At 48.8% G+C, this 27,613-nt stretch overlaps 1 protein-coding gene across 1 annotated transcript; it reads left to right on the top strand.

Annotated features, from left to right (window-relative positions):
• The first annotated feature begins 912 nt into the window (after positions 1-912).
• LOC119972960 (dendritic cell-specific transmembrane protein-like) lies at positions 913-27,210 on the top strand. Its single transcript, XM_038810487.1, has 4 exons — positions 913-1,020; positions 14,688-15,724; positions 18,429-18,716; positions 26,847-27,210. The coding sequence occupies exons 2-4, from the start codon at positions 14,708-14,710 to the stop codon at positions 26,910-26,912; spliced, it is 1,371 nt and encodes a 456-aa protein (XP_038666415.1). The 5' UTR covers positions 913-1,020; positions 14,688-14,707; the 3' UTR covers positions 26,913-27,210.
• Positions 27,211-27,613: the final 403 nt, after the last annotated feature.

Raw genomic sequence — 27,613 nt, 5'->3', positions numbered from 1 at the left:
CCTCCTTCATAAGTTAAGAAAAGTTAAACTTTTAATGATGCTGAATGGTGAGACCCTACATGCTGTCAAAGGGATTATTTTATGTCTGTCATCCCCTTCTATATCATTGGAGCGGAAGAAGTAGCGCAGGTGTTCGGTCTCCTGGGGTCAGTCCTCCACATCTGCATCATGAGGCTCGAGCTTCCCAACATTTTTAGGTTTTTCTTTTTGCTTTGTTTCTTACCGGAGTTGTCGTCGGGAAGTTTCGAAAAGGCTGCTCAGAATCCCATGCTTGGTCCTCATCGCCAATGTAATAAGTCCAGGAGACGCGGGACGAGAGGGCAAGCTAGTTTATTTTAAACTAGCTACCGCGGCACAAAAAACAAATGACCCCGCCCAGGACTGTCGGGACTGGCTGTCTGGGTCTGGGAGCTACATTTAAAGGTCCGATTAACGAGTCCAGCTGGGTGGGCCTCCGTCCGCTCACCACGGGAACCCGTATTCTACGAACCCCACGGAGAGATCAATCAGCAATCCCAGTGTCCTTGTGGGGGTTATCACAGATTTCATTTTTGCCTGTTGCCATTTAAGGATAGAACTCAGAAAAATAACAGAGATTATAAACATTTCGAAAGCAATATGTTTATTCTTATAAATGTCATCTGTTATTCTAGACAAGTTGGCTATTTCATTACAATCTATTTTAACAATGCCATAATTTTCAACTTCCTACTGCCCCTGTTTAAACCCTCTTTCAATATCTGCTCCAGCAACAGTCCTTTGCCTATTTGTTGTCTTTCACTCCATGACTTAATTCTCAAGAGGATATCAGCTGCCCTTCTTTATCCAATGAGAAGCCCTTCCCCTCGCTCTCTCTATAAATAGAACATATCAAGTTGGTTTGCATCAATTTGTACAACTGTGATCTAGTCACTGCACCCAAGCCTGTGACGCAGAGCAGTCCAACTGTGACATTGACTCTGATGTATCAAGCGATATCAAGCAACAAGTAATACCAAGAGTGTTTCTTCAGAGCAGCTGGTAAGTAAACCTTTTTATGAAAATGACAAACGATTACTCTGTTCGATGATTGAAAATCAACTTTTAGCTTTGATCTTATTAATAGACAGGGGTCTTTAAGTTCTGTCCTTCATTAACTTTCAAAACCGACAGTTCTCAAACTCTTCACCGTGATTTTATTACCTCTGGACTAGACCTCTCCAATGACCTTCGCTGGCTTCTCGAGCTCAAAATCCGGCTACAGTTCTGACGTCCCATGCTAGATTAAATTGATATTGGTTTTCCATTAACTCTATGAAAACTAAACCCTCATTCTCATCCCTCACGCAGCCCCGTCCTTCTGAACCTCTGCAGCTTTATTTTAGCCCAACATCCCAAACCATGACCTGTCCTCTCTGAGTCTGGACTACAATACAGCCGCTGCTCTACCATTGATCATAGAGCTTTCTCGCATATATCTATTCGTTAGAACTCAAGCCCTAAACTCCTCAGTCCCCTGTGATGGTGCTACATTAGAGGCAAGCTGTTCTTCTTCTTGAAAAACTGGCTAATTAAAACTTTAGTGATACTACACCCCAAACAACTGCCAGTTCATCAATAATTAGATGTGGGAGTTGCAGGTGGAACCATTTCACTACAAGCTGAACCTAAAAATGATGGTCATGATTAAAAACTAAGAGATATTTCCACCTATTTAGTATTTATTTGCTAAAATTCTTTGCTTATCTTTCAGCACTGGGTTTATGTTGAAGCAGCACTGTCTACCAATGTATCATAGATTTCCTTCGCTATTGGAGATCCCAAGTTTGACTGGGAACTCCGTCAATGGCAGTAAAGCAAAATGATGGTCAATCACATGTCCAAACTATGGCGGCAATGGTACATGCATGAAACTGGTTGACAACCACCTATTTAATATCAAATGATGTGTAGATGTCAGCGTTGGACTGGGGTGAGCACAGTAAGAAGTCTTACAACACCAGGTTAAAGTAACACAGAGGAGCCTGAAGGGCAGGGTAGATGACCAGGAAAACAGCTCGAGAAGGCAAAATGTTAGGATAGTGGGCCTGCCAGAGGGGACCGAGGGTAGAAACCCCACAGCATACGTGGCTGCGATGCTGGGCAACTTAGTGGGGAGGAACGCTTTCCCAAGGCAGGGGAACAACCGAGAGCAGTCATAGCCAAACTGCACCGGTACCGGGATAGGGAGACAATCCTGCGCTGGGCCAAGGAAAATAGAGCCTGCAAATGGGAAGGGCACGCCATCCAAGTCTATGGGAATCTTGGAGCAGACATAACTAAGAGACGGGCTTAGTTCAACAGAGCGAAAGCAGCTCTCTACAGGAGCAAAGTGCGTTTTGGTATGCTGTACCCAGCGAAACTCTGGGTCACATACCAAAACAAGGAATATTTCTTTACAGCCCCTGCTGAGGCGAATAGGTTCGTTGAGGAGCACGGGCTGGAAAAACACCAGGGGAGGTAGGGACGAGGGGCCCCTGGAAAGGGGCAACGATATGCCGACGGGGGGGTGGGGAGGGGCGAGGCAAAGCCAGCCCCCCCCCCCCCCCCCCCCGGGCAGGAACACCCAGAACAAAAAACAACCCATTGCCCAAGGGACTGCTCCAGGTGGGAGGCCAGGCCCCAGCACGAGGGAACGAGAGTATTGGAGAAGGGAGAGCAGGCGAGAGGGGTGCAGGATAGGATGGGGGAAGAGCGGGCAGAAAACCGTAGAGGCCAGGCAGAGGAGAAGCGGGACAGCAACCTCCGAGAGGGGAGCCACCGTACTAGCAGGAAAGCTAGCAACGGGGGCACGCAACAAAGCAGGGCCGCAGTGCACCCCCAACAGGGGGGAAGGCGCCAGGCAGGGGAGGGGGGGGATCACCCATCAAAGTCGGGAGAGCAAACGGGGACAGGAATAGGGGATAGAGGGGCAGAGGAGGGGTATACAGGGGAGGAAGGAAAAGGGAGATAGATAGAGAAATACAGCACAGAACAGGCCCTTCGGCCCACGATGTTGCGCCGAACTTTTGTCCTAGGTTAATCATAGAATTTTGGACAATTTGTCATGGCCAATCCACCCAACCTGCACATCTTTGGACTGTGGGAGGAAACCGGAGTACCCGGAGGAAACCCACGCAGTCACGGGGAGGATGTGCAGACTCCACACAGACAGTGACCCAAGTCGAAATCGAACTTGGGACCCTGGAGCTGTGAAGCAATTGTGCTATCCACAATGCTACCGTGCTGCCCTTAAGAAGTTAACCTACACTCCCTTATTCTACCCTAATCCAAGTACCTATCCAATAGCCGTTTGAAGGTCCATAAATTTTCCGACTCAACTACTACCACAGGCAGTGCATTCCATGCCCCCACTACTCTCTGGGTAAAGAACCTACCTCTGACATCCCCTCTATATCTTCCACCATTTATCTTAAATTTATGTCCCCTTGTAATGGTGTGTTCCACCCGGGGAAAAAGTCTCTGACTATCTACTCTATCTATTCCCCTGATCATCTTATAAACCTCTATCAAGTCACCCCTCATCCTTCTCCGTTCCAATGAGAAAAGGCCCAGCACCCTCAATCTTTCCTCGTATGACCTACTCTCCATTCCAGGCAACATCCTGGTAAATCTCCTCTGCACCTTTTCCAAAGCTTCCACATCCTTCCTAAAATGAGGTGACCAGAACTGCACACAGTACTCCAAATGTGGCCTGACCAAGGTTTTGTACAGCTGCATCATCACCTCACGGCTCTTAAATTCAATCCCTCTGCTAATGAACGCTAGCACACCATAGGCCTTCTTCACAGCTCTATCCACTTGAGTGGCAACTTTCAAAGAACAATGAACATAGACCCCAAGATCTCTCTGCTCCTCCACATTGCCAAGAACCCTACCATTAACCCTGTATTCCGCATTCAGATTTGTCCTTCCAAAATGGACAACCTCACACTTGTCAGGGTTAAACTCCATCTGCCACTTCTCAGCCCAGCTCTGCATTCTATCTATGTCTCTTTGAAGCCGACAACAGCCCTCCTCACTATCCACAACTCCACCAATCTTCGTATCATCTGCAAATTTACTGACCCACCCTTCAACTCCCTCATCCAAGTCGTTAATGAAAATCACAAACAGCAGAGGACCCAGAACTGATCCCTGCGGTACGCCACTGATAACTGGGCTCCAGGCTGAATATTTGCCATCCACCACAACTCTCTGTCTTCTATCGGTTAGCCAGTTTGTTATCCAACTGGCCAAATTTCCCACTATCCCATGCCTCCTTACTTTCTGCATAAGCCTACCATGGGGAACCTTATCAAATGCCTTACTAAAATCCATGTACACTACATCCACTGCTTTACCTTCATCCACATGCTTGGTCACCTCCTCAAAGAATTCAATAAGACTTGTAAGGCAAGACCTACCCCTCACAAATCCGTGCTGACTATCCCTAATCAAGCAATGCCTTTCCAGATGCTCAGAAATCCTATCCCTCAGTACCCTTTCCATTACTTTGCCTACCACCGAAGTAAGACTAACTGGCCTGTAATTCCCAGGGTTATCCCTATTCCCTTTTTTGAACAGGGGCACGACATTCGCCACTCTCCAATCCTCTGGTACCACCCCTGTTGACAGCGAGGACGAAAAGATCATTGCCAACGGCTCTGCAATTTCATTTCTTGCTTCCCATAGAATCCTTGGATATATCCCGTCAGGCCCGGGGGACTTGTCTATCCTCAAGTTTTTCAAAACGCGCAACACATCTTCCTTCCTGACAAGTATCTCCTCAAGCTTATCAGTCTGCTTCACGCTGTCCTCTCCAACAATATGGCCCCTCTCATTTGTAAATACTGAAGAAAAATACTTGTTCAAGACCTCTCCTATCTCTTCAGACTCAATACACAATCTCCCGCTACTGTCCTTAATCGGACCTACTCTCACTCTAGTCATTCTCATATTTCTCACGTATGTGTAAAAGGCCTTGTGGTTTTCCTTGATCCTACCCGCCAAAGATTTTTCATGCCCTCTCTTAGCTCTCCTAATCCCTTTCTTCAGTTCCCTCCTGGCTATCTTGTATCCCTCCAGCGCCCTGTCTGAACCTTGTTTCTTCAGCCTTACATAAGTCTCCTTCTTCCTCTTAACAAGACATTCAACCTCTCTTGTCAACCATGGTTCCCTCACTCGACCATCTCTTCCCTGCCTGACAGGGACATACATATCAAAGACACGCAGTACCTGATCCTTGAACAAGTTCCACATTTCACTTGTGTCCTTCCCTGACAGCCTATGTTCCCAACTTCGGCACTTCAATTCTTGTCTGACAGCATTGTATTTACCCTTCCCCCAATTATAAACCTTGCCCTGTTGCTCGCACCTATCCCTCTCCATTACTAAAGTGAAAGTCACAGAATTGTGGTCACTACCTCCAAAATGCTCCCCCACTAACAAATCTATCACCTGCCCTGGTTCATTACCAAGTACTAAATCCAATATGGCCTCCCCTCTGGTCGGACAATCTACATACTGTGTTAGAAAAGCTTCCTGGACACACTGCACAAACACTACCCCATCCAAACTATTTGATCTAAAGAGTTTCCACTCAATGTTTGGGAAGTTGAAGTCGCCCATGACTACTACCCTGTGACTTCTGCACCTTTCCAGAATCTGTTTCCCAATCTGTTCCTCCACATCTCTGCTGCTATTGGGGGGCCTATAGAACACTCCCAACAAGGTGACTGCTCCTTTCCTATTTCTAACTTCAACCCATATTACCTCAGTAGGCAGATCCCCCTCGAACTGTCTTTCTGCAGCTGTTATACTATCTCCAATTAACAATGCCACCCCCCCACCTCTTTTACCATCCTCCCTAATCTTGTTGAAACATCTATAACCAGGGACCTCCAACAACCATTTCTGCCCCTCTTCTATCCAAGTTTCCGTGATGGCCACCACATCGTAGTCCCAAGTACCGATCCATGCATTAAGTTCACCCACCTTATTCCTGATGCTTCTTGCATTAAAGTATACACACTTCAACCCATCTCCTTGCCTGCAAGTACTCTCCTTTGTCATTGTTACCTTCCCCACTGCATCACTACGTGCTTTGGCGTCCTGACTATCGTCTACCTTAGTTGCTGGACTACAGATCCGGTTCCCATTCCCCTGCCAAATTAGTTTAAACCCTCCCGAAGAGTACTAGAAAACCTCCCCCCCAGGATATTGGTGCCCCTCTGGTTCAGATGCAACCCGTCCTGCTTGTACAGGTCCCACCTTCCCCAGAATGCGCTCCAATTATCCAAATACCTGAAGCCCTCCCTCCTACACCATTCCTGCAGCCACGTGTTCAACTGCACTCTCTCCCTATTCCTAGCCTCGCTATCACGTGGCACCGGCAACAAACCAGAGATGACAACTCTGTCTGTCCTGGCCCTTAACTTCCAGCCTAACTCCCTAAACTTGTTTATTACCTCCACACCCTTTTTCCTACCTACATCGTTGGTACCAATGTGCACCACGACTTCTGGCTGCTCACCCTCCCCCTTCAGGATCCTGAAGACACGATCAGAGACATCCCTGGCCCTGGCACCCGGGAGGCAACATACCTTTCGGGAGTCTCGCTCGCGACCACAGAATCTCCTATCTATTCCCCTAACCATTGAATCTCCTATTACTATTGCTTTTCTATGCTCCCCCCTTCCCTTCTGAGCCCCAGAGCCAGACTCAGTGCCAGAGACCTGGCCGCTGGGGCCTTCCCCCGGTAGGTCATCCCCCCCAACAGCATCCAAAACGGTATACTTGTTTTGAAGGGGAATGGCCACGAGGGATCCCTGCACTGTCTGCCTGTTAGTTTTCTTTCCCCTGACTGTAACCCAGCTACTCTTGTCCAGTACCTTTGGTGTGGCTACCTCCCTGTAACTCTTCTCTATGACCCCCTCTGCCTCCCGGATGATCCGAAGTTCATCCAGCTCCAGCTCCAGTACCTTAACACGGTCTCTGAGGAGCTGGAGTTGGGTGCACTTCCCGCAGGTATAGTCAGCGGGGACACCAGTGGTATCCCTCACCACCCACATCCTACAGGAGGAGCATGCAACTGCCCTAGCCTCCATCCCCTCTTACTTTACAGAATTAGCTGCCCTGTGGACCAACTGGACCTCCGCCCTCCGACTCTGCTCCCAGTCAGCTGTACTCTAAACTCCTGGTTCCCTTCACGCTCTTTGATAAATATAGGAAATTAAATGAAAGGAGTACCTTACTCCCTCCTCACCTAACTCCCTCAGTCACCAAACTCTCACTGTAGCACTCAAATGCCACAAGCTCAGCACTCCCTCAGTCACCAAACTCTCACTGTAGCACTCAAATGCCACAAGCTCAGCACTCCCTCAGTCACCAAACTCTCACTGTAGCACTCAAATGCCACAAGCTCAGCACTCCCTCAGTCACCAAACTCTCACTGTAGCACTCAAATGCCACAAGCTCAGCACTCAGTGCAAACAAAGTCTGCACTGTATCTAGCCCCTATTTATACTGTGACTCTAGCTTCTAAAAACTGGCCTAATGCAATTAACTAATTAACAAGCTCCAGCTGCAAGTAAGTCCAAGTAGAACCTTGTTTAAAGCTGATTCAAAATTCACCTTCTTATAGACCAAACAGCAACTTTTAAGTTAATTAACTAAATAAAAGAAATACTAGACTTTAAATAACCCTTATACTCCCTCAGTCACCAAACTCTCACTGTAGCACTCAAATGCCACAAGCTCAGCACTCAGTGCAAACCTAAGAGACGGGGGGGGGGGGGGGGGGGGGGGCACACAGGGAGCGAGAGACCAGGGAGGGGAAATGCAGGGACAAAGGGACAAAAGAGGCCAGAAAAGGAACAGGGCCACAAAGTGCCACAACCAAGGGCTCGAAACAAGGAACCGCTGCAAGCACCCACTCAGTACGGTCTGTGGGCGAAGGGGGCCCCCAGAGTGCAGGGGACTACCCGCGTGGCGTCAAATCACCGGATCGACTGAACCTCTGACGGGCACCGGACCGTCAAAATGGACATTTTTTTCCCTCCCCCACTGTAAATTATTTGCAACATTGTATATAGTTCCTTGCCACCCCCGCTGGACTCATTTTTGACAAGGGGTGAATGTGGTGAACCACTGTGTGCACCTGTATTAGGGGATGTAAGGTAGGACCTGCACTACAGGTTCATCGGTAGGCGGTGCCGGCTAGCTCCGTCCACAAGGAGCCATATGAATATGCGTCTCCTCCTCTGATCTGCCATTTCGCCAGCTGCAGTAGGAGGCCACGCATCTGACTGTAATAAAGCCACAGTTGTACCAATCTGAGTCTTTAGAGCAATTGATCGTGCATCAGTCTCGGATTGGCGGGGTTGGTAAGGAAGTGAGTGGGGAATTGGGAGAGATAGGGAGGATTTGGGGAAGGAGGGATTGGGGAGGTCATTTGGGGGAGGAGCCATTGAGGGGGAGGGAAATTGGGGGACAGGATTGAGGGGAACTGTGTGGGAAAGAGTGCTTGGGGGGAGGTATTGTGGGGGGGGGCAGTGGGGAGCGGGTAGTGGGGAGTGTTAGAGCCTCTTCCTATGAGAATTGGGTGAGGATAATGGCCTCCTGGGTCCTCTGGTACGCTGAACCCTTGCCACCAGCTGTCCTCCTGCAGATCCTCCCCAGGGTCGCCCTCCGTCTCATCCTGGTCCACCTCCTCCTCCTCAGGCAAGGCCGCATGTCTCTCCTCCACCTCCTCTTCCAGCATATCGTCCAGCTGTTGTGCCAGGTTTTGAAGTGCACAACAGACCACGACAAAGCGAGAGAGCCTCCGGGAGTGTACTACAGGCACCAGCAGAGTGGTCCAGGCAGCAGAACCGAATTTTGAGCCGTGTGATGCACCGCTCAATGATAGCATGGGTGGCAACATGGCTGCGTTATATTGGGTCTCAGCCTCAGCATTGCTGTCATCATTCAGGACATATCAATGATATGCTCGCCATATTTGGGAGAGATCCGAAACTCGTCATTGGGAGCGATAGCAAGCTGAATCGCACTCGGCGCCATTTTCGATTTTGGCCTTTCCTGCTATTTATTGCCACGTCCAGACACTCGCTGGGTGCAATGCGGTGGTTAAATCGCACCCCTGTTCTTTTAAAGCCACAGAAAATTGTAGCAATATTGGTTCAGGGGATCTGAATTCAGTGGAGGCTGACAAAATGAGCGTGATGTGACAGAGAGTCCGGGAGAATCAGGGGATGGTATCCACGTTGGATTTCCAGTCTCTGGAAAACTTCCCAATTACGCCTGGGCAGGAATGGCCCAAGGCGGGAATCTCACCCACTGGCAGTGGGGTGTCAGTTAGGTTAATTCATGAACCACTTAAAGCCAATTAACCCTGAGCCCACATGCCCTCAGTAGCTCAGGGGTTAAATAGAACTTGCACGGCAGCATGGTAGCATAGTGGTTAGCACAATTGCTTCACAGCTCCAGGGTCCCAGGTTCGATTCCTGGCTGGGTCACTGTCTGTGCGGCGTCTGCACGTCCTCCCCGTGTCTGCGTGGGTTTCCTCCGGGTGCTCCGGTTCCCTCCCAAAGTCCAAAGGCGTGCAGGTTAGGTGGATTGGCCGTGATAAACTGCCTTTAATGTCCAAAAGTGTTAGGATGGGTTATTAGGTTACGGGGATAGAGTGGAAGTGAGGGCTCAAGTGGGTCGGTGCAGACTCGATGGGCCGAATAGCCTCCTTCTGCACTGTATGTTCTATGTACTTTTCAAAAAGCTCTGAACATTCTCTGACAAAGAGAAAGTATTTGATTATCACCAGAGTTTTGCCGGCAGTTAGATAATATTAATGTTCTAATATATGACAACTCAGAGCTAGACACAAAGAGAAGCAGCTACATGTGCAGGAATGCACAAAACAATAAATTCCGTGATTTAAAAAAGCGTGCTGCTGAACGCCACTCTCCTATCCTTGTTTCTGGCCCCTCTCCACCCCCACCCGGTGACCCTCTCCCCATGACCCTCATCCTGCTCCAGCTCTGGCACTGGCTGGGGATGGGGGACACCAAATGGACCGGCTCCATCACCAGCAGGTCCTGCAAGACACAAGACGAGACGCATGATTAGACCGCGGGCCGGGGGGGGGGGGGAGGGGGGTGAGCATGTGGGTGAGGGTGGGTGTGGTGCAGGACGAGGGTGGTGTTGGGGTGGTGGGGGGGGGGTGAGGGTGGTGTGGGGGTGAGGTTGGTGGTGGGGGGGTGGTGTTGGGGTGGTGTAGTGAGAGGGTGTGGTGGGGGGTAGTGAGGGTGGTGTGGGGGTGAGGTTGGTGGTGGGGGGGTGGCGTTGGGGTGGTGTAGTGAGAGGGTGTGGTGGGGGGTAGTGAGGGTGGTGGGGGGGTGGTATTGGTGGGGGTTGAGACACGTGTCACGGGGAACCACAACCAGCAGGATCTCACTTTGTCGCCCGCGGCCGAACTCCACCTCGACGACCTCCCTTTCCTCTGGGCTGCCGGCCACATCCAGGACTCTTTGGTCAGCCACAGTGAGGGGCCGCAGGTCTGTCAGTCCTGCTCCTGGCAGTTGTACGCAGCCTTCTCCTGGGGCGGGGGAACAGCAACAGTGTTAGACAGTCCGATGCATGCAGCCCAGGGAGTGGGTAGCTGGTGGCCTCAGTGGTAAGGGCACCCGGCCATGGCGGCCGGGATGGGGGGTTGCAGGGCGAATTGCCTGCCCTCCGGGTCGGGGTGGGGTGGTGATGGGGGGGGGGGGGGGAAGAGTCGGGCTACGGGTGTGTGGGACGGGGGTTGGTGCCAGGGGCACAATGCTGCCTACACATGCTGGCCGCCCTGAGGAGGTTGTGCAGTTTTTTTCTGGCACTACTGTGGCCAGTTTGGACAACGTTGCCCACAGTGCTGACAGCCTCTGCCACCTGCGCAAGTCAGCGAACAGCGGCAGCTGGCAGCCTCCTTCCCTGGCTGGGGTACAAGGTTATCCGCCTCTCCTCCACGGTGTCCAGGAGGGTCTTGAGCTCGGCATCCCCAAATCTTGGTGCCGCTCGTCTTGCTGCCATCTTGTTGGCTGGGTGGTGTGGGTGGGGAGTGAAGTGTGTATATGCGGCTGCAGCTGGTCAGCCTCCTGAGTGTCTATTGCGAAACTGGCGAAACCAGCACGGTTTCTCATTAGAATCGATTGTATTCCATGTGGCTTGGGTGCTAGCCCCTTAACAGTAGCGGAATCAGTCCTAGTTGGACGCCAGTTGTGTTGTCGTGAAAGTCCACCAATTCTACGTCAGCGTATATTTAGTCTCACAAAAGGAGAATCCGCCCAGTGTCTTTCATTGGCCAAGGTACAGGCAAAGGCAAATGTTAGACAGGTACATGGGGATATACAGTGGTGATTTGATCCATTTGACCATTGAAGCATAATACAATTTATAACTTCAGTTCGGAATGTTTACTTTATGTTGGTTTTACATTTTAGATTGCGGTCAAGAGGATAGTGTAATGGTCAATGACAGAGTGAAGGTGGGGAACGTGGGACAACTGACGAATTGAGAATTGAGGTTACTGGTATCGCACTTGAATTTGTTCTTCACGTGCAGGTTGGGCAATCTGGGTTCCAGCTTCCCCAACTACCCACTCCTCTTCCAACTTCTCCTCCTCGTCCTCCTACACGTCAGCATCACAGCTGTAGTTGGTCGCAAGGACTATTCCCTCATGATGGCGAGTTTATGCAACATCCTACCATAGATGTTGAGCCCTGCCCAGCCAAATAATGCAGAGCTTTCCAGAGAGAGCCAAACTGGATGCTTCAACATATCATTGGTCTGCTCTCTTCTATTTCTCGTGTTGCATGGCTATCATTGTATGCATTCCAGGCACATGCACATGGAGTCGTGATCTGGAGACATGGGCCATGTTGTCGGCAAATAGCTCTTGTCATCCAGTAGCCACCCTGTTGTTTATGGTGCTGGCTGAAAGATAGATTGCCACATAAAGAAAGACCAATGACTGTTGCCAGGAGAAGAGGCCTTGTCCTGCCTGCCGTCACACAGAAGCTACACTTCGAGAGAGTAGCATCCCTTTTGGTTCCAGCACACGGTAGTTGATGTATTACACCAATGAAGCAGTGTGCAGTCAATGGCTCTCTACACCATGGACCAGCCTACAAATCTTGCAAACTCTGGTACTTGCTATCTCTGCTTCTCCATGGAAAAAGGGAATTAAATGACCTCTCTTTGAATGGGGTACTTTGGTGACCTTCCTTCTGCAGTAGTAGACTGCAAGTTGTGAGATTGCTGTGGGTCAACTCAGTCACCACCAGAAGGGAGGACAGGTTTTGATAATTTATTCAAGCTTACACAGGTAGAGACTACCTTGGACAGTCCGAGCTAGCTTACACTCAAAGCTACAAACGTATATACATTCTATATCGCACAATATACAGAGTGGTTTGTCATGCAGCCCACTGATTACACAGTTCTTTTGCACTTCATAGAATCCCTAAAGTGCAGAAGAAGGTCATTCGGCCCATCAAGTCTGCAACAGCTCTTGGAAAGAGCACCCCACTTAAGTCAACCCTATCCCCGTAACCCAGTAACCCCATCTAACCTTTAAGGGCAATTTAGCATGGCCAATCCACCTAACCTGCACTTCTTTGGACTGTGGGAGGAAACCAGAGCACCCGGAGGAAACCCACGCAGACATGGGGAGGAAGCGTAAACTCCACTGAGATAGTCACCCAAGGCCGGAATTGTACCCGGGTCCCTGGAGCTGAAAGGCAGCAGTGTTAACCACTGTGCCACCGTACTGCCCATAAAACTGAGTAAGTAGAACAACCATTATGCCCTTTCTTAACTTTTACAGTTAGAAACTAGGATCTTAAGTTTTTTTTAATGTTTCCAACTAAGGGTCAATTTAGCATGACCAATCCACCTACCCAGCACAGCTTTGGGTTGTGGGAGTGAGTCCCACAGACATGGGGAGAACATGCAAACTCCGCACATCCGCACAAACAGTGACCCGGGATTGAAGCTGGGTCCTCGGCGCCGTGTGGCACCATTGCTAACCACTGCGGCACCGTGCCGCCCCCAGGTTTTATTCACGATTACATGCTTAGCAGATGTCTTCGGCCTCAGTTCCTTCTTTCCTGGTTTCACATTTGCTGGGCCACATCCTTCTCAGCATGCAGTATGGGATCATTGTTTCAAACACCCACTAAGAATCTTTGTGGTTTGCTTGCCTGAACTGTTTCCTATTCCTGTTGTGTGTCATTGCCGAGTTGCCTTCAACTATTTTTTATGCTTAACCCCTTCAGTCCCACTTTTATCTCCTTTTGAAGAGAGAACTCTTTCTGCATTGCTAGAGTACAAATTGTGAGATGATACTACTATCTCCAGCGACAGGCTGGGAGGCACCAGACACATCAAGGTTCAGAGCTGTGGTCATATTTACAACCACTGTTAATGTGATCCCTTGCCCTGCAATAGTTGGCAAATTTCACTAATGATCTCATGACCTCAAACATTAGTCACTGCTAAAGGTCAGGTAGAGACACTCTCTCAACAGCCTCATTGACCTCCTGCTGAGACCCTTTGTGACATCGTACAAATGTACAGCATGTGAAGAGTTAATGTTATGTTAAGGCTAGCCACTAGAGGGAGCTAAGGAACAGTATTATAAATTGCACTGGCTCTTGAGCTTGGGGGAGGAGATTAGATGGAGCTGAAAAAGCCACGGTTCATAATGGATCGCAGAGCTAGTTAAGATATAATAGTTATAGTTAGTAGATAGTGTTAGTGAGTGTAGCTTAATTCTTATATGTATGTTTGCAATTTAGAATAAGTGTCAAACTCAAATTTAGTAGTGTTAATAAAATTAGTTTGGTTCTTCAAAAGAGCTTTGTGTGTCTTTGTGATCACTACGCCTTCCATCCTGGAAAGGCCTCGCAAAGATCACCGCACCCTTCTCATCCTACTCCTCCCTCTTCAAGCAGCTTGTCCAGCTCTGTGTGACATCAGTCTCATTGTCTGTCGTACATTATTCAAAAACAAGGCTCACTGCTCTGGTTTCCTCCCACAAGTCCTGAAAGACGTGCAGTTAGGTAATTTGAACATTCTGAATTCTCTCTCCGTGTACCCGAACAGGCACCGGAATGTGGCGACTAGGGGCTTTTCACAGTAACTTCATTGCAATGTAAGCCGACTTGTGACAATAAAGATTATTATTACTGCACCTTTAGCATCAACGGTGGAAAGTAGCAAAACCATGGGTAGAATTGTAGAAACAGCCAAAATAAATCAACCTGCACCTGACTACAGTATAAGTAGTTGCTTCTCCTTTTAAATAAAGCAATTGGAACTCCTTAATGCTGCTCAAATGCATGTTCAGCCAAATGAGGTTAGGTGAGAGTGTAGATTGGTGCACGGAGCTCCAAGATGGTAGCACTGGCATCAAATTGGCATTGAGCACTGATTGACATCATGGTTTGCATGCTCAGTGCACTTTTGAGCAATATGAACAACAAAGAGTATTGAACCCTTTTATTAATAAGGCTTCACATCAGAGCTGTGTGTGCCCACTGGAAATCAATTTGGAACTAGAAGAGTATTCATAAAATTCACAAAAAATTACACTATTGTGCTTAATTTTTCATTTTATGCCTTTTCTAATGTGATTTCTGTTGGATTTACAGAGAACATCATTTGAACAAAAATGAGTCTGCTCAAGGTAATAAAACAACAGTTAGAAATTCTTTGGGGCCTGTTTGCATCAGAACGAAAATCTGGTTTGAAGAACGTTCTATGTCTTATTTCACTTTGTCTTCTGATGGGACTGGGGGCCAGTGGCATCCTCTACATGTCCTTGCGAGCATTGCAATGCAGCCTATTGGTGGCACTGTCAGCGTGTGGAGCCTTTGCTGCAGTCATTCCCGGAGCTTTGTTTCTTTCCAAGTATCTCAGGTGCTTCATTCTGATATTCCTCATTTCCTGTGGGACAAAGCAAGGCCGCAACACTCTGATAACAGCAGGCACCGGCGTGGTGCTTTACAATTGCGCTCAAAACAGCTTTCACAATTTAAGGGGATTGGCACAGTGCATTGTCTGCTACCTGGTGGATAAAATCTCATCTATCAAATCTCTTTTGGAAAGATATGTTGAAATCATTGAATGGTTACCCCAAAAACTAAGGGATGCAGGAAAAAAAGTGCATGTTAAAATTCCTAACCCTGTTGTAACACAGGGAATGGATGAAGAACTGCAAAACTATCTCAATGTAACCAGCCATCAGCTGGAGAACCTCAGTCAACGTCTGATATTGACTTTTGACACGGTGCTTATGGTTTCCAAGGTTTCTGTGACCGCATTAGGTATTTTGTTCGTTTTAGTAGGCACTGGTCTCTATATCAGAAAGTACTTGCACAATATTGAGTTTGAAAATATATTCATTACGAAACAATTTGTGGAGATGGATGAAAGGAAATGTAACCAAGGGGAGCCTCCTTTGTTTCCACTCACTAAAAAGGAGAAGAAATGTTTCATCAAGATCCCATCGTGGCGATTAACAACAAAGGAACAGAAAATCACCTTGAAATTCTTCACTCCTATTTTTGCTAACTCGCTTCTTTGGGCGATAATAATATTGATTGATTATGGACTGTACCTGCTCATTTCTTCAATAAGAATTCATTTTGTATCTCTACCCAACATGACACTTGGTCTTTCCTTACAAGTAAGTGCATCTAGAACAAGTAGAAAATCCAGATTGCGTTTTGAGTGGCGATTGCTTGAAATATGTATTCTGAAAATAAGAATCTATTTAATTTGTACAGTTTGTAAGGTGGCCAACGCCTGCCAGGAAAGATGACCCAATGGTTCTATGGGCTCATGTTTTGTGAGGGGGAGCCCAAAAAATCTGAATGGTTCCCATTTCAATTGCAAGGGCGGGATTTTCCCGGACATTGGCATAGGCCGATGGCGGGCGGGAAATTCAGCGCCCAAGATCAGCCATTTCACGCTGTTGTCTCAAGATCATGAACAAAATGTTGCCAGGAATGGAGTTACCTTGGCGGCGAGAATAGATTGAATAGTGAACAGAAGAGGCAGAGAGGAGATTTAATTCAGGTATGTAAAATTATAGGGACCTGGGTTGAGTGGATGAGATGGAACAATATCCCTCAGGCACATAGATTTAGAGTGATTAGTTGAAGGATTAGATTTGAGGAGAATGTATTCCACCTAAAGGATTTGGAACTCACCGACTGATTGAGTTGGTGGCGGCAGAGACCCTCACCACATGTAAACATTCTTGGATATGCTCCTGAAGGGTCACACACCAAGTGTTGCAGAGCGGCACTAGGACAGGTAGCTCGTCTTCAGCCAGCAACAATAGGGTGGGCTGAAATGCTTCTATTTTCTATGTTTCAATGTAATTTATCTCGGAGCCGGCACATTTTCAATCGGATAAACAATGTTCTGCATACAAGAATTGCAATTATTGCTCCTAATGGCAGTTCATTCTAATATCCATGAGAAACTGCAGCCCCAATTTTAATATTGGAGTGAGGGGTGGTGCCACGTGAATGGAAGAAGCTACTGGGGTAGGAATTGAGGGCAGTGGTTACTGTCACAGCCCCTGGCAAAGGATGCTCTCCAAGTCCCTGAGATGCCAAATCGTACAGAATGTGGAAAATGTGAGTCACCAGATTTCTTGCCATGCAGAACCATCTGCTCTTTCCAAGGGCCGGTGCAGACTCGATGGGCTGAATGGCCTTCTTCTGCACTGTAAATTCTATGATTAAACTATGATGATTAAACATTGGGTCTCACTCTGCAGATAGCACATGTAATGTCTGTACACGTAGGGTCCAGCATGGCACCTACACATTACAGCTCTCCGAGGATCATCCTCTGTGTCCGCAGGAGGATCTGCTGCCCCTTAGCCCTGAGGGTTCTGCTGGTCCGTTTGGTGACCCAGACAATAATGCAGGCAGTGCTAACACCGGGCTCTATCTTCCTGATGGTCTCCTCACTGCAGTGTTAATGAGAAACATGCAAGAGTCAGAATTAGCCGCCAAACATCTACTTTCCGTTTGCGATTGTGGGTTCAAGGCCTTTTTACGCATTCCAGAGAGCACTGGGGCCCTGAAATGACGCCCAGTGTGTGATGTGCATGAACATTCACCACAAACCCCAACCCCTCCCTGGCTCACACGACCAACTTGCAGCAGCATCGGCCAGGTGACTGAGTGTTTTGCTGTCACCCCAGGGGGTGTGATCATCATTAGCTGCATTCCAAGGCTGTCCAAGGCTGTGCTGTTTGGGCTAAACATAAGGGTGAATGTTCAGTGAGTACATGAGATGAATTTAGGATTTTGGGTGGCTTCTCCTCTGAGTGGGCCACGTTTCAAAGGAGGGTCCTCAAGCTTGTCCGGTTGCGCAATAGTTTTGTCGTTACGCAATGCTCTGGTGAATGTCCATGTCAAGGCTGCGAATGAGGGATTAAAACAGGGGTCACAATCATTGCCACTCTGAGGGATCAGTGTTGCTTGAATGGGTCTCTGTCCTCAATTCAGGTGGCTGGCTCTTTTGCCCCCCACCCCCACTACCTGTCAGAAAGAGGCTTGTTGGGTTTGTGCCAGTTCTTTCGACGAGCAATCCAATTGGTTCCATTCCCTATTCTTTCCCATAATCCCTGAAATTCTGCCTCATTCAAATATTCATGCAATTTCCTTTTGTAAGCTATTATTGAGCCTGGAACTTCCCCCCTATCAGGTATTGCATTCAAAAAGCAAACTACTTGTTGCTCAGGACATTTTACCTCATGTCACCTCTGTTTTTTTGCCAATCAAATAAATCTTCATCCTTTCATTATAGCCATTGGAAACAGTTTCTCTTAATTTACTCTATCTAAACCTATCACTTCTCACAAATCTCCTCTTAGCCCTCTCAACCTTTCTACATAACTCATAATACCTCCTAATGAATCTCTTCTGCACGCTCTCCAAAGCATTCACATTGGGGCAGCAGGGTAGCATGGTGGTTAGCATAAATGCTTCACAGCTCCAGGGTCCCAGGTTCGATTCCCGGCTGGGTCACTGTCTGTGTGGAGTCTGCACGTCCTCCCCCTGTGTGCGTGGGTTTCCTCCCGATGCTCCGGTTTCCTCCCATAGTCCAAAGATGTGCGGGTTAGGTGGATTGGCCATGCTAAATTGCCCGTAGTGTCCTAATAAAAAAAGTAAGGTTAAGGGGGGGTTGTTGGGTTACGGGTATAGGGTGGATACGTGGGTTTGAGTAGGGTGATCATGGCTCGGCACAACATTGAGGGCCGAAGGGCCTGTTCTATGTTCTATGTTCTATGTTCTATACTTCCTGCTGAGGATACTCTGGGATATCTGTAAATTAATGGGTTTGCTTGTTCCCTTTATCTTCAACAGGCAGGTGTTTCTTATGAAGGACCTTTATTCAAGAGTGACTGCTTTCCCCACACGACCCTTACTATTGATGGAGTATGGATCCCACTTGCTCAAATAAGCTCAGTCCTTGTGTTGCTCACTTTGCTTTCCACTAAACTTCTAACGCTAAAAATATTGGTCTTGTCGTCATTTTACCCAGACGCTCAAAGGGATCGAGTGTACTTTTTGTATGATAGGATAACAAGGAAAAGATCTTCAGGAATATTAAAATGCAATACCAAGAAGTCACTGAAGGCTGCAGTTAACTCGGTAAGAAAGTTATAAAAATGCAAAGTTGCTATTTATTACTGTTTAATCGCTGTTTGATTTTTCTTCCCCTGAACTTTGCTGTGTGGTTTATTTTCCTCCCTTTTACCTCCTCCAATTCCGGAATGTTGAGCCCGATTCAACAGCATTGACGCGCCCAACGTGATGTTGGGATGAGGCTGTTGAATCTTGCAAGAGGTCGAGATTGAGATTCGCGTTGCTCAAAACATCTTGCGAGATTCAATGGAATCACGTAGCATGTCGCGATCTGGATCTCGCCCTCGCTGGGCGAGATCCAGGTCTGCATATTTAAATGAGCATAAATATGCGCTCACCCAATTCATCCGGGGCTCAGGATTCACCAGCCTCGCCACCAGGACCTCAACTGGCCGCCGTTTGGAAGTGGTTCACAAAGTCGTGAACCAGTTGTCATGGCACCTTGGGGGGGGGAGGGGGGGGGGGGTGTCTTGCTGGGAGGTTGAGGCCCCTAGATGGTCAGGGATAGGGCAGGATGCTACCCTGACGGTCCCCCTGGCACCGGGCCTCCATCTGCCAGCCTGGCACCTTAAAAGTGTCACCTGGGAACCCTGGTAGTGCCACCCTAGCATGGCCAGGCTGGAAGGGAACTGCTATGGTGCCAGGCTTGCAGTGCCTGGATGCCAGGTTGCCCATGCCAGGGGCCGGGCCCAGGTGGTCTTCCAGAGGGTTGATGCAAACTCGATGGGACAAATGGCCTCTTTCTGAAAAGTATGAATTCTATGCTCCTAAGACGTACATTGGGTGAAGTGCGAGAGTCCTGAAGTCGTGGTGGGGCCACAGAGGCAGGGTTGAAAGATCGGGGGCTGCCTTTAGAAATGCCACCTCAGGGCAGCACGGTGGCGTAGTGGCTAGCACTGCTGCCTCACGGCGCCGAGGTCCCTGGTTCGATCCCGGCTCTGGGTCACTGTCCGTGTGGAGTTTGCACATTCGCCCCGTGTTTGCGTGGGTTTCACCCCCACAACCCAAAGATGTGCAGGGTAGGTAAATTGGTGACGCTAAGTTACCCCTTAATTGGAAAAAATGAATTGGGTACTCTAAATTTAAAAAAAAAGAAATGCTGCCTCAATCCGTGAGTAGTCTTCCTATACTATCGAGCTCAGTACGCCAGTGCAGGAAATTATTTAAAGAGTGGCCTCGATGAGGAGTTCCACCCTGAGGCCAGAAAAAAAACAGTAAAGTGCCATTGAATAGCGGAGTCTTTCCGTAGAGAAACATTCTGCTAAACACGCTATTCGGCGGACTTTAACTCGAGCCCGCCGAATCGTGCCAATTACCTTTTGATGATATCAGGGAGAATTGGGGAATAATAATCAATAACTAACTCTCAATGAACATTATTCATACATCAACTTTGGCAGTAAGTCAGCAGGTTGTTCAACATTACAGCTTAAGAAATAGGATCGGGGACAGACCATTCAGCCCCTTGAGGCTGCTCCATCGTACTATACAATCATCGTTCATCTTCTGCCCCAACTCCACTTTTCCACCTATTCCCACATTGCTGAGAGAGCAAATATCCGTCTACTTCAGCCTTAATTGTATTCAATGATGGAATGTCCATACCCTTCTGATGCAGAGAATTCTAAAGATTCGCAACCCTTTGGGTGAAGAAATGCCTCATCATTTTTGGCTGGGATTTACCAGTACCGCCAGCAGAGGGCATTGTCGTGAGGTGGATGGGAAAACCTGGAGTATAGCCCAAAGCCGGTTAAATTTAGCCAAAGTTTCTTATCCCACCCGTGACAATGCCCACTGATAATGGGGCTAGAGAATCCCGGCCTTCGTCTTAAATGATCGACCACTTATCCTGAAACTCTGCCCCCATATTCTAGATTCCCCAGCCAGTGAAAAAACCTTTCCATTTCTACACTGTCAAGCTCTTTCAGGATCTTGTATGTTTCAATGATATCACCTCTCATGCATCTAAACTTCAGAGAGTATAGGCCCAATTTACTGAGCATCTCATTGTAGGGCAACCCTCTCAACCTAGGAACTAATTTCATGAACATTCGATGTACCGCCTCCTTCTTGAGATAGGGAGACCAAAACTGCACACAGTATTCCAGATGTGGTCTCACCAGAGCTCTGTACAATTGTAACAAGACTTCTTGTATTCCAATGCAATTGTGCTAAAGGATAAAATGTCATTTGCCTTCCGAATTTCTTGCTGTATCTGCACGCTAACTTTGTGTTCTTTGTATGAGTAGACATCAACAGTCCCTTTTCTATTTTTACTAATGGTACTTGTGAAATATTCCCACTTAGTTAGCTCTGTGTCATCAGCAATTGACAAAAATTGGGACCGGTTGTAAATATCTACAGCCCCAGCACAGGTCCGTTTGGCACTCCACTCATCACAGCCTGCCAACTTGAAAATATCCCATTTATCCTGACACTTTGCCTCCTGTATGTTAACCAGTGGCTTTCCCTGCTAATAAATTACCCTCAACCCCAGGAACTCTTAGCTTTTGTGTATGACCTTATCAAATGCATTTTGGAGATCAGAGTTACGGCACATACCAATTTTCCCTCTATCCATCCTCAACATTTACAGTGGTGTTGAATAGACTTGGAGCTGGATTCTCCGATTTTGAGGCTATGTCCCGAGTAAGTGTCTAGTTCTATGATGAAAAAATCGGCGAGGCTCCTGCACCGACCCTCCGACCGGTGAGGGGCTAGCAGTCATGCCACATAAAACACATGGCTATTACAAAATAAATGGCTGGAGAATTGCTGGATCCGTGGCCGCGCATGCCCACGGTGACGACCTGCAGCGATCGCCCCTTACAACATGCCGATGGCCTCGTGCGGACCCGACCTGCCAGATAGTGCCCCCCCCCGACACTCCCTCGTTACCCCCGGACCACCCCCACCAGTCACCCAGCCCTTGTCGAAGTGCCCCCTGGCCAGCGGCACGGCTCCCCCCCCCCCCCCCCCGACTGTGGCGGCAGTAGACATAGTCCGCAGCTGCCATGCCAGGTTCTCGAAAACTGAGAGCACACGTGTGCCGCGCCACCGGGAACTCAGCCCATCGGGGGCGGAGCATTGGAGGTGGGCCTTCAGGCAATGTCCTGAGGCCGTCCCAGTGGTGTGCGGCGTACCCCCGATGACGCTATTTTGGAGGGGGTGGAGCATCCGAAAACAGATACCGCCCCCAATTCGTTTGTAAAAAGGGATTCTCCTGATCGCCGATTACGAAATTGGCGTCGGGGAACGGAGAATCCCGCCCTTGATTTACCTTTGTGATGTCCTCGGCCACCTGATCCATGAAGTAAGCAGCAGGAATCCTGATGGATTTCTCACAAGGAGACAGGACACAGCAACTTGCTGGCAGGGGGAACTTACTGATCAATCACCATGTTTTTCGCTGCTATTTATTTCCTTTCCAGTGTACATTAGCCTTTATTTCACTCACAGAATCTTTCTCACTTTTACATGAACTTTTCATCCCTCTACCAGCTGGATTCTCCTTTGTATATTTTTCAATTTTGTTTTTTCTTACTGTCCATCATATTTCATTTAACTCATGTTGTTTTCACAGTTCTGTTTATCGCTCTACATTTTTCATCGGGCTTGTTTCTCTCCTGTCCATCCCTCTGATCTAACTTTTTGCTCAACTTTCCAAAGTCATTGCTCTTCACTCTTCTCATTTCGCTGTAACTTTATCATCCTTTCTCATCACTCTCCAGATTTAACCTGGCTTCGTTTCCCTCCAACAGTTTATCTTTAAGCCAGATTGTCTTTTATTCCCTTTGCTGCCATTTGCCGCTTTATGGCTTTGTCACGCCCCTTCCAAACTGTTTTCCAGAGCTTTGTTCTTCTCTTAATTTCATTCATTGGGCGGAATCTTTCCAAAAAGTGGCGAAGTGTCATGCCCGGCGAGAAAAACGTGGTGGGGGTTTTTCTCATAGAATCGCGAGTCTTGTGGGTGGTGAGTGGGCGTAGTTAACACTGTCACTCTGGCAGGGCGCAGACTCTTAGTGCAGGATACTAACAGAAAGCAGATGGCAAATTGACCAATGCTCTAGCCGAACGGCATCCAGGCTACATCCACGAGGTCTCCGGGGCTGCCACCCCCAACAATCACCACCAGAAGATGCCCCCCACCACACGTGCCAACCAACCACCTGTCCCCCACCCCTCGACAATCACCATTGGCAGATCACCCCCTTACCTCATCACAAACAATCATCACCGCCAGCCCTCCCCCCATGGAGCTCCCATTCGGGCCCTTCCCTGGCACTGCCCCCGGCACAGATTGCCACTGCTATTTCAGGAAAATGCCGGGAGAGTCCTGAAACGGGATTTACAGTGGGCGTCAAGCGGTTGTCGATGTTCCAAAGACCAACTAGCAGGCATTATCAGGTTTATGCCCAGCGAGGTCGTGAACCTGATCACCATGCATTTAAATAGATGTAAAGTCAGCTTGATGTCAAATCTTCTAGGTAATCATTAAGTTCCCACCCATCGACGTGCTGTGACGCTGGCACAAATCACTACTGGTCTCCACAAACGGACAATAGACCAGGTTGGTACTGCCAGGTTGGCACTATCCAGGGGGGGACTGAAGGGGGCCTGAAGAGGGGGGCAAGGCCTTTGGCGACCCCGTAGCAGAGTGTCACTCACTTGGTGGGAACGGGTGGGGGTGGCCGATGCCGGCGAGGATGAGTAGGTGGTTGGATCGCCATGATGCCCATGGAACTTTTAATGGTGGGAGGGAAGTTTCCCCTCTATGTCCAAGGGTTGGGGTGTTCCCCTTGTCCATAGTGGGGTCACGATATCCCTGCGGGGAGGGGGAAGTGGGCCTGTCACTTAACTTTGAGATCGGGGTGCACGCTAAAAATGGTGCACCAATCTCTGAGGAGCTGAACCTGCCGACGTGTGTAGGCCCTGCCCCCCTCAGTGCCAATGCAAATCATGGTTAAGTAGGTAAACGTTTTAGTACTGAGGTGAGGAGAGAATTCTTCAACCAGAGAGCGGTGAATCTGTGGAATTCACTACCACAGAAAGTACTTGAGGCCAAAACATTGTGTAATGTCAAGAAGGAATTAGATATAGCTGTTTGGGTGAAAGGGATCAAGTGATATGGGGGATGGTGGGATCAGGGTATTGAAGCTGATGATCAGCCATAATCATAATGAAAGGTGGAGCAGGTCAGAAGGGCTCAATGGCCTCCTCCTTCTTCTATTTTCTATTTATGTTTCTATGTATGATCCCGTTCAGAGGATGGGTGTGAGCACGCTGTCAACAGAAGGGCAGGAGTCAGACTTTAGCAGAAATTGAGGAACACCAGAGCTTTTCTCACAGAGGGTTATCATCACTGTCCTGCCTTGTGTAATGACTTGCTGACAGTGCCAACAATGGCCCATCACACTGGAGTGATGTTACACCGGCCCTTGGAGGGTGGAACTGGATGGTCAGGGAGCCGGCAATGTGATGGGGTTTGCCAGGCAATGGGGAGGCGGAGGTTTGGGGGAGGGGGAATGGGGGAAGGAGGGAACTGGGGAGGGGGAAATTGGTTAAGAGGGGGTATTGGGGGGGGGGGGAGATGGAAATGCAGTGGGGAGAGGATTGGGGGAAGGGAGAAGGGAGATTCAGGGGGTGTGGATAAGGTAGGAAATGGTGGTGAGGTCCTCCCTGGTCCTCCGGGCATGTCGGACCCTTGCCACCACCTATCCTTCATTCTCCAGCTTCACCTCGGGCTGAGCCTCCAACCCCTCCTGGTCCGCCTTCTCCTCCCCCTCCTCAGACAAGACCTCATGTCCCTCCTCCCCCAGCATATCGCTAGGTTGTGGAGGGCAGAGCAGACCACCACAAAGTAGGAGACCCTCTGGGGGGGGTGTACTGCACAACATCACAAGAGTGGTCCAGGCATCGGAATTGCATTTTCAACAGTGAGCTCATTATAGAGGGTGTCCATCTTGGTCTCAGGCCTCTACACTAGTGTCATCAGTCGTGACCTCAGCAGGTATCACTTGTCTCCCACGGGCTGACCCGTTATTCTGGAATGGTCCTCGAAGACATCGGGGATCTCCGAGTGCCCCAGGGTGTATCTGTGTTACACCTCCGCGGGTGGCAGGCACACACGTGCATGATGCAGAGGCAGTGGTTGCACACACTATCTGAACAATGAGTGGAAACCCTTCCTGATAAGATAGGGCACTCCATGACTGTCCGGTGCCTGTAAGGCGACATGTTGCCATCGATTGCCCCCTGGTCCTGGAGCATCCCGGCGATGGCAGCAAATCCTGCAGCCCGGGCATCTTGGTGGGTCTGGTCCAGCTCAAAGGTGATAAGGTCCAATGCCGGGGCACACAGAACATCAGACCACTGGATGCACCTGTGGGCTGTAGATTGTGAAATGCAGCACAGGTCCCCGTTCTAGCCCTGGAATGATTCGGTGACATAAATGTTGAGAGCTGTGTGACCGCCACGGCCATCGGAAATGGGTGTCCTCCTCCTCCACAGAGTACCAGGTCCACGAGGATATAGCACAGGTGCCATACTGCCTCTATTCTATGGCGGAGTCTTCTACAGCACATGGTGTCCATCATCTCATTGAATGACCAACGATGCCTGTAGACCTTCGGCCATCGCTGGGTCCATCCTCAGCCTGATGGGCGGCAGGGTCTTCAGGTGCCACCACCAGCCTGTATTGTCGCTGCTGCCTTCTCTGGCATTGGCCCACCTCAACGACCACCAGCATCGTGAGCAGAGCCTCCGCGGGATCCACACCAGCAAACATCGTTATATCTCTAAGAAACTGGAGAAGGCGAGAGAGCGACAATAAGTTAAGGTTCCATCCCGGGACCCCCAAGTCCCCCAAACACACCCTTACATGACCCACCTTTTCTCAAGAGTACTGGCAAAACCTGCTCTGCACCCTCACTCCCAGCCACATGAGGAACCTCGAGACCCCAGACCCCTGCCGGGAACAGTAGGGAGACCGTGCTCCGGTGCCCTCCCCTGATCCAAACACTTACCCTTTGGTCATGAGAGGATCCCCAGCTCTTTAGTGTTTGACTGTTGGTAACATTCTCTATGGTCCTGTCACTCCTTGAGTTGCGGCATCAAAGTGATTTCTCGTTGGGGAGTGGGGAAATTCCCGGGAGGCTGCTGCATTCGACTTCAATCTCACTAACAAAATAAATGCAAATGAGGATTAATGATATTCACGTCACCTTTGGGTGAGATCCGGAAGTTGGGAGCGTGTCAGGTGAATTGCAAAATGGTTTGTGTCCGGCACGCCTCTCAATTTTGGCCTTTCCCGCTATTCATCCGGCGCACCCCGATCTGCGCTGGGTGCAATGTGGTGATTAAATCGTGCCCTAAATCTCCAACAGTAGTGTGCACGGCAGTTCAGAGGTTGGGATGCAGTACCTGACCTTCAGGTTCTCCTGGATGAAATGCAGAAAAGGAAAAGGACAGAATGGTGCATTCCGCTCGGAAGGAAACCTCAGAAACTCTGTCATTTAGAGTGAGCTGGCAGTTCCTCCTCTCTCAGCTCCTGAACTGGAGTCTTGCGCAGAAAAATGTTCAATAACCTGACAGGGGTAGGCGAGGTACCAGGAAGGGAATGGGGAGCAACACCCTTCGTGTGCCTTGGTGAAAAGTTGTGTCTTCCCTCGGTGCTGTGGGTTCAAGGATTCATGGTGGGATTTTCCAACCCTCCCTCCTCCCTTCCAGTCCCATCGCTGTCTGCAGGGTTTTGCGATCCCCGCTCACTCCGCCGTCAGCATGCTCTATTCGTGCTGTCTCTCTGCGGGAGCAACTCACCGAATTCCACTCCCCTGCCTTTTCACCAGAGCCTTGAAAATGATTATCTTTTCAGATAATCATTCAATCTCCTTTTGAAAGCAACAGTTGAATTTTCCTCCGCCACAAGCCACACTTTAATACTCCAGTGAAAGTGATGCAGCGGGAAACTGATTGACTTTGATGGCCTCCAGCAACCTCACAAAGGAATACTCCTGCTCTCTTATTTAATCTCCAAATTATATGTTTCAGTGCCTGACTCGTAATGCTGGATTGTAATGCATTGATGTCTCAGAAAGCCGGCTAATCATAAATGTTGACTTCTTAAAAATCCAACAGGTCTCCTTTTGGTTTCCCATCTTCAAAATGAAGCTGAAAATTGAACAGACAGAAAATAATCAATAGGACTGCAAGGATGACGGCATCAGCTGACTGATGAAAGCCTGTGTACCGGGCAATAAAGCACCTGTCAGCTTTTAAATGGAAAATGCTGAGAGTCGGTGAGATTATGGGCGGAATTATTTGGCCGCGCCCCCAGAGATCAGAAATTTCCCGCCGAGGTCAACGGACCTTTACAGGGACCCGTCCTGTCTGTGGCGATCTCGCGGCGGGCGCGGCCGAAACATCCTGCCCTGACCTTCAATTTTAGCCTCTTGGCTCATGCCGTTGTGTAAAATTCCTCCGTGTGCTATTTAAAAAGTGATTGCCCAATTCGATTAAATGAAATGAAAATCGCTTATTGTCACGAGTAGGCTTCAATGAAGTTACTGTGAAAAGCCCCTAGTCGCCACATTCCGGCGCCTGTCCGGGGAGGCTGGTACGGGAATCGAACCGTGCTGCTGGCCTGCTTTAAAAGCCAGCGATTTAGCCCAGTGAGCTAAACCAGCCCCTGATTAATGAGGTTGTTTAAATACCACACTCAGGAATTTTGCATTAATCGTTCAGCCAAGATGCCACAGTTGAAGCCCAGAGTTGCGATGAAGTGGTGGAAACAACATTTGTGAACTAATTCTTCTTCTTACGTGAAAAACATTTCATGCACTGTCTTTAGATATGAAGTCAAGTGATTGCTGCATAATTGTGAGTGATAAATATTTGTGTTTTGT

The sequence above is a fragment of the Scyliorhinus canicula genome, chromosome 10 (genome assembly GCF_902713615.1).
Source record: "Scyliorhinus canicula chromosome 10, sScyCan1.1, whole genome shotgun sequence".
Classification (NCBI taxonomy): domain Eukaryota; kingdom Metazoa; phylum Chordata; class Chondrichthyes; order Carcharhiniformes; family Scyliorhinidae; genus Scyliorhinus; species Scyliorhinus canicula.
This window is presented reverse-complemented; position numbering and strand designations above follow the sequence as displayed.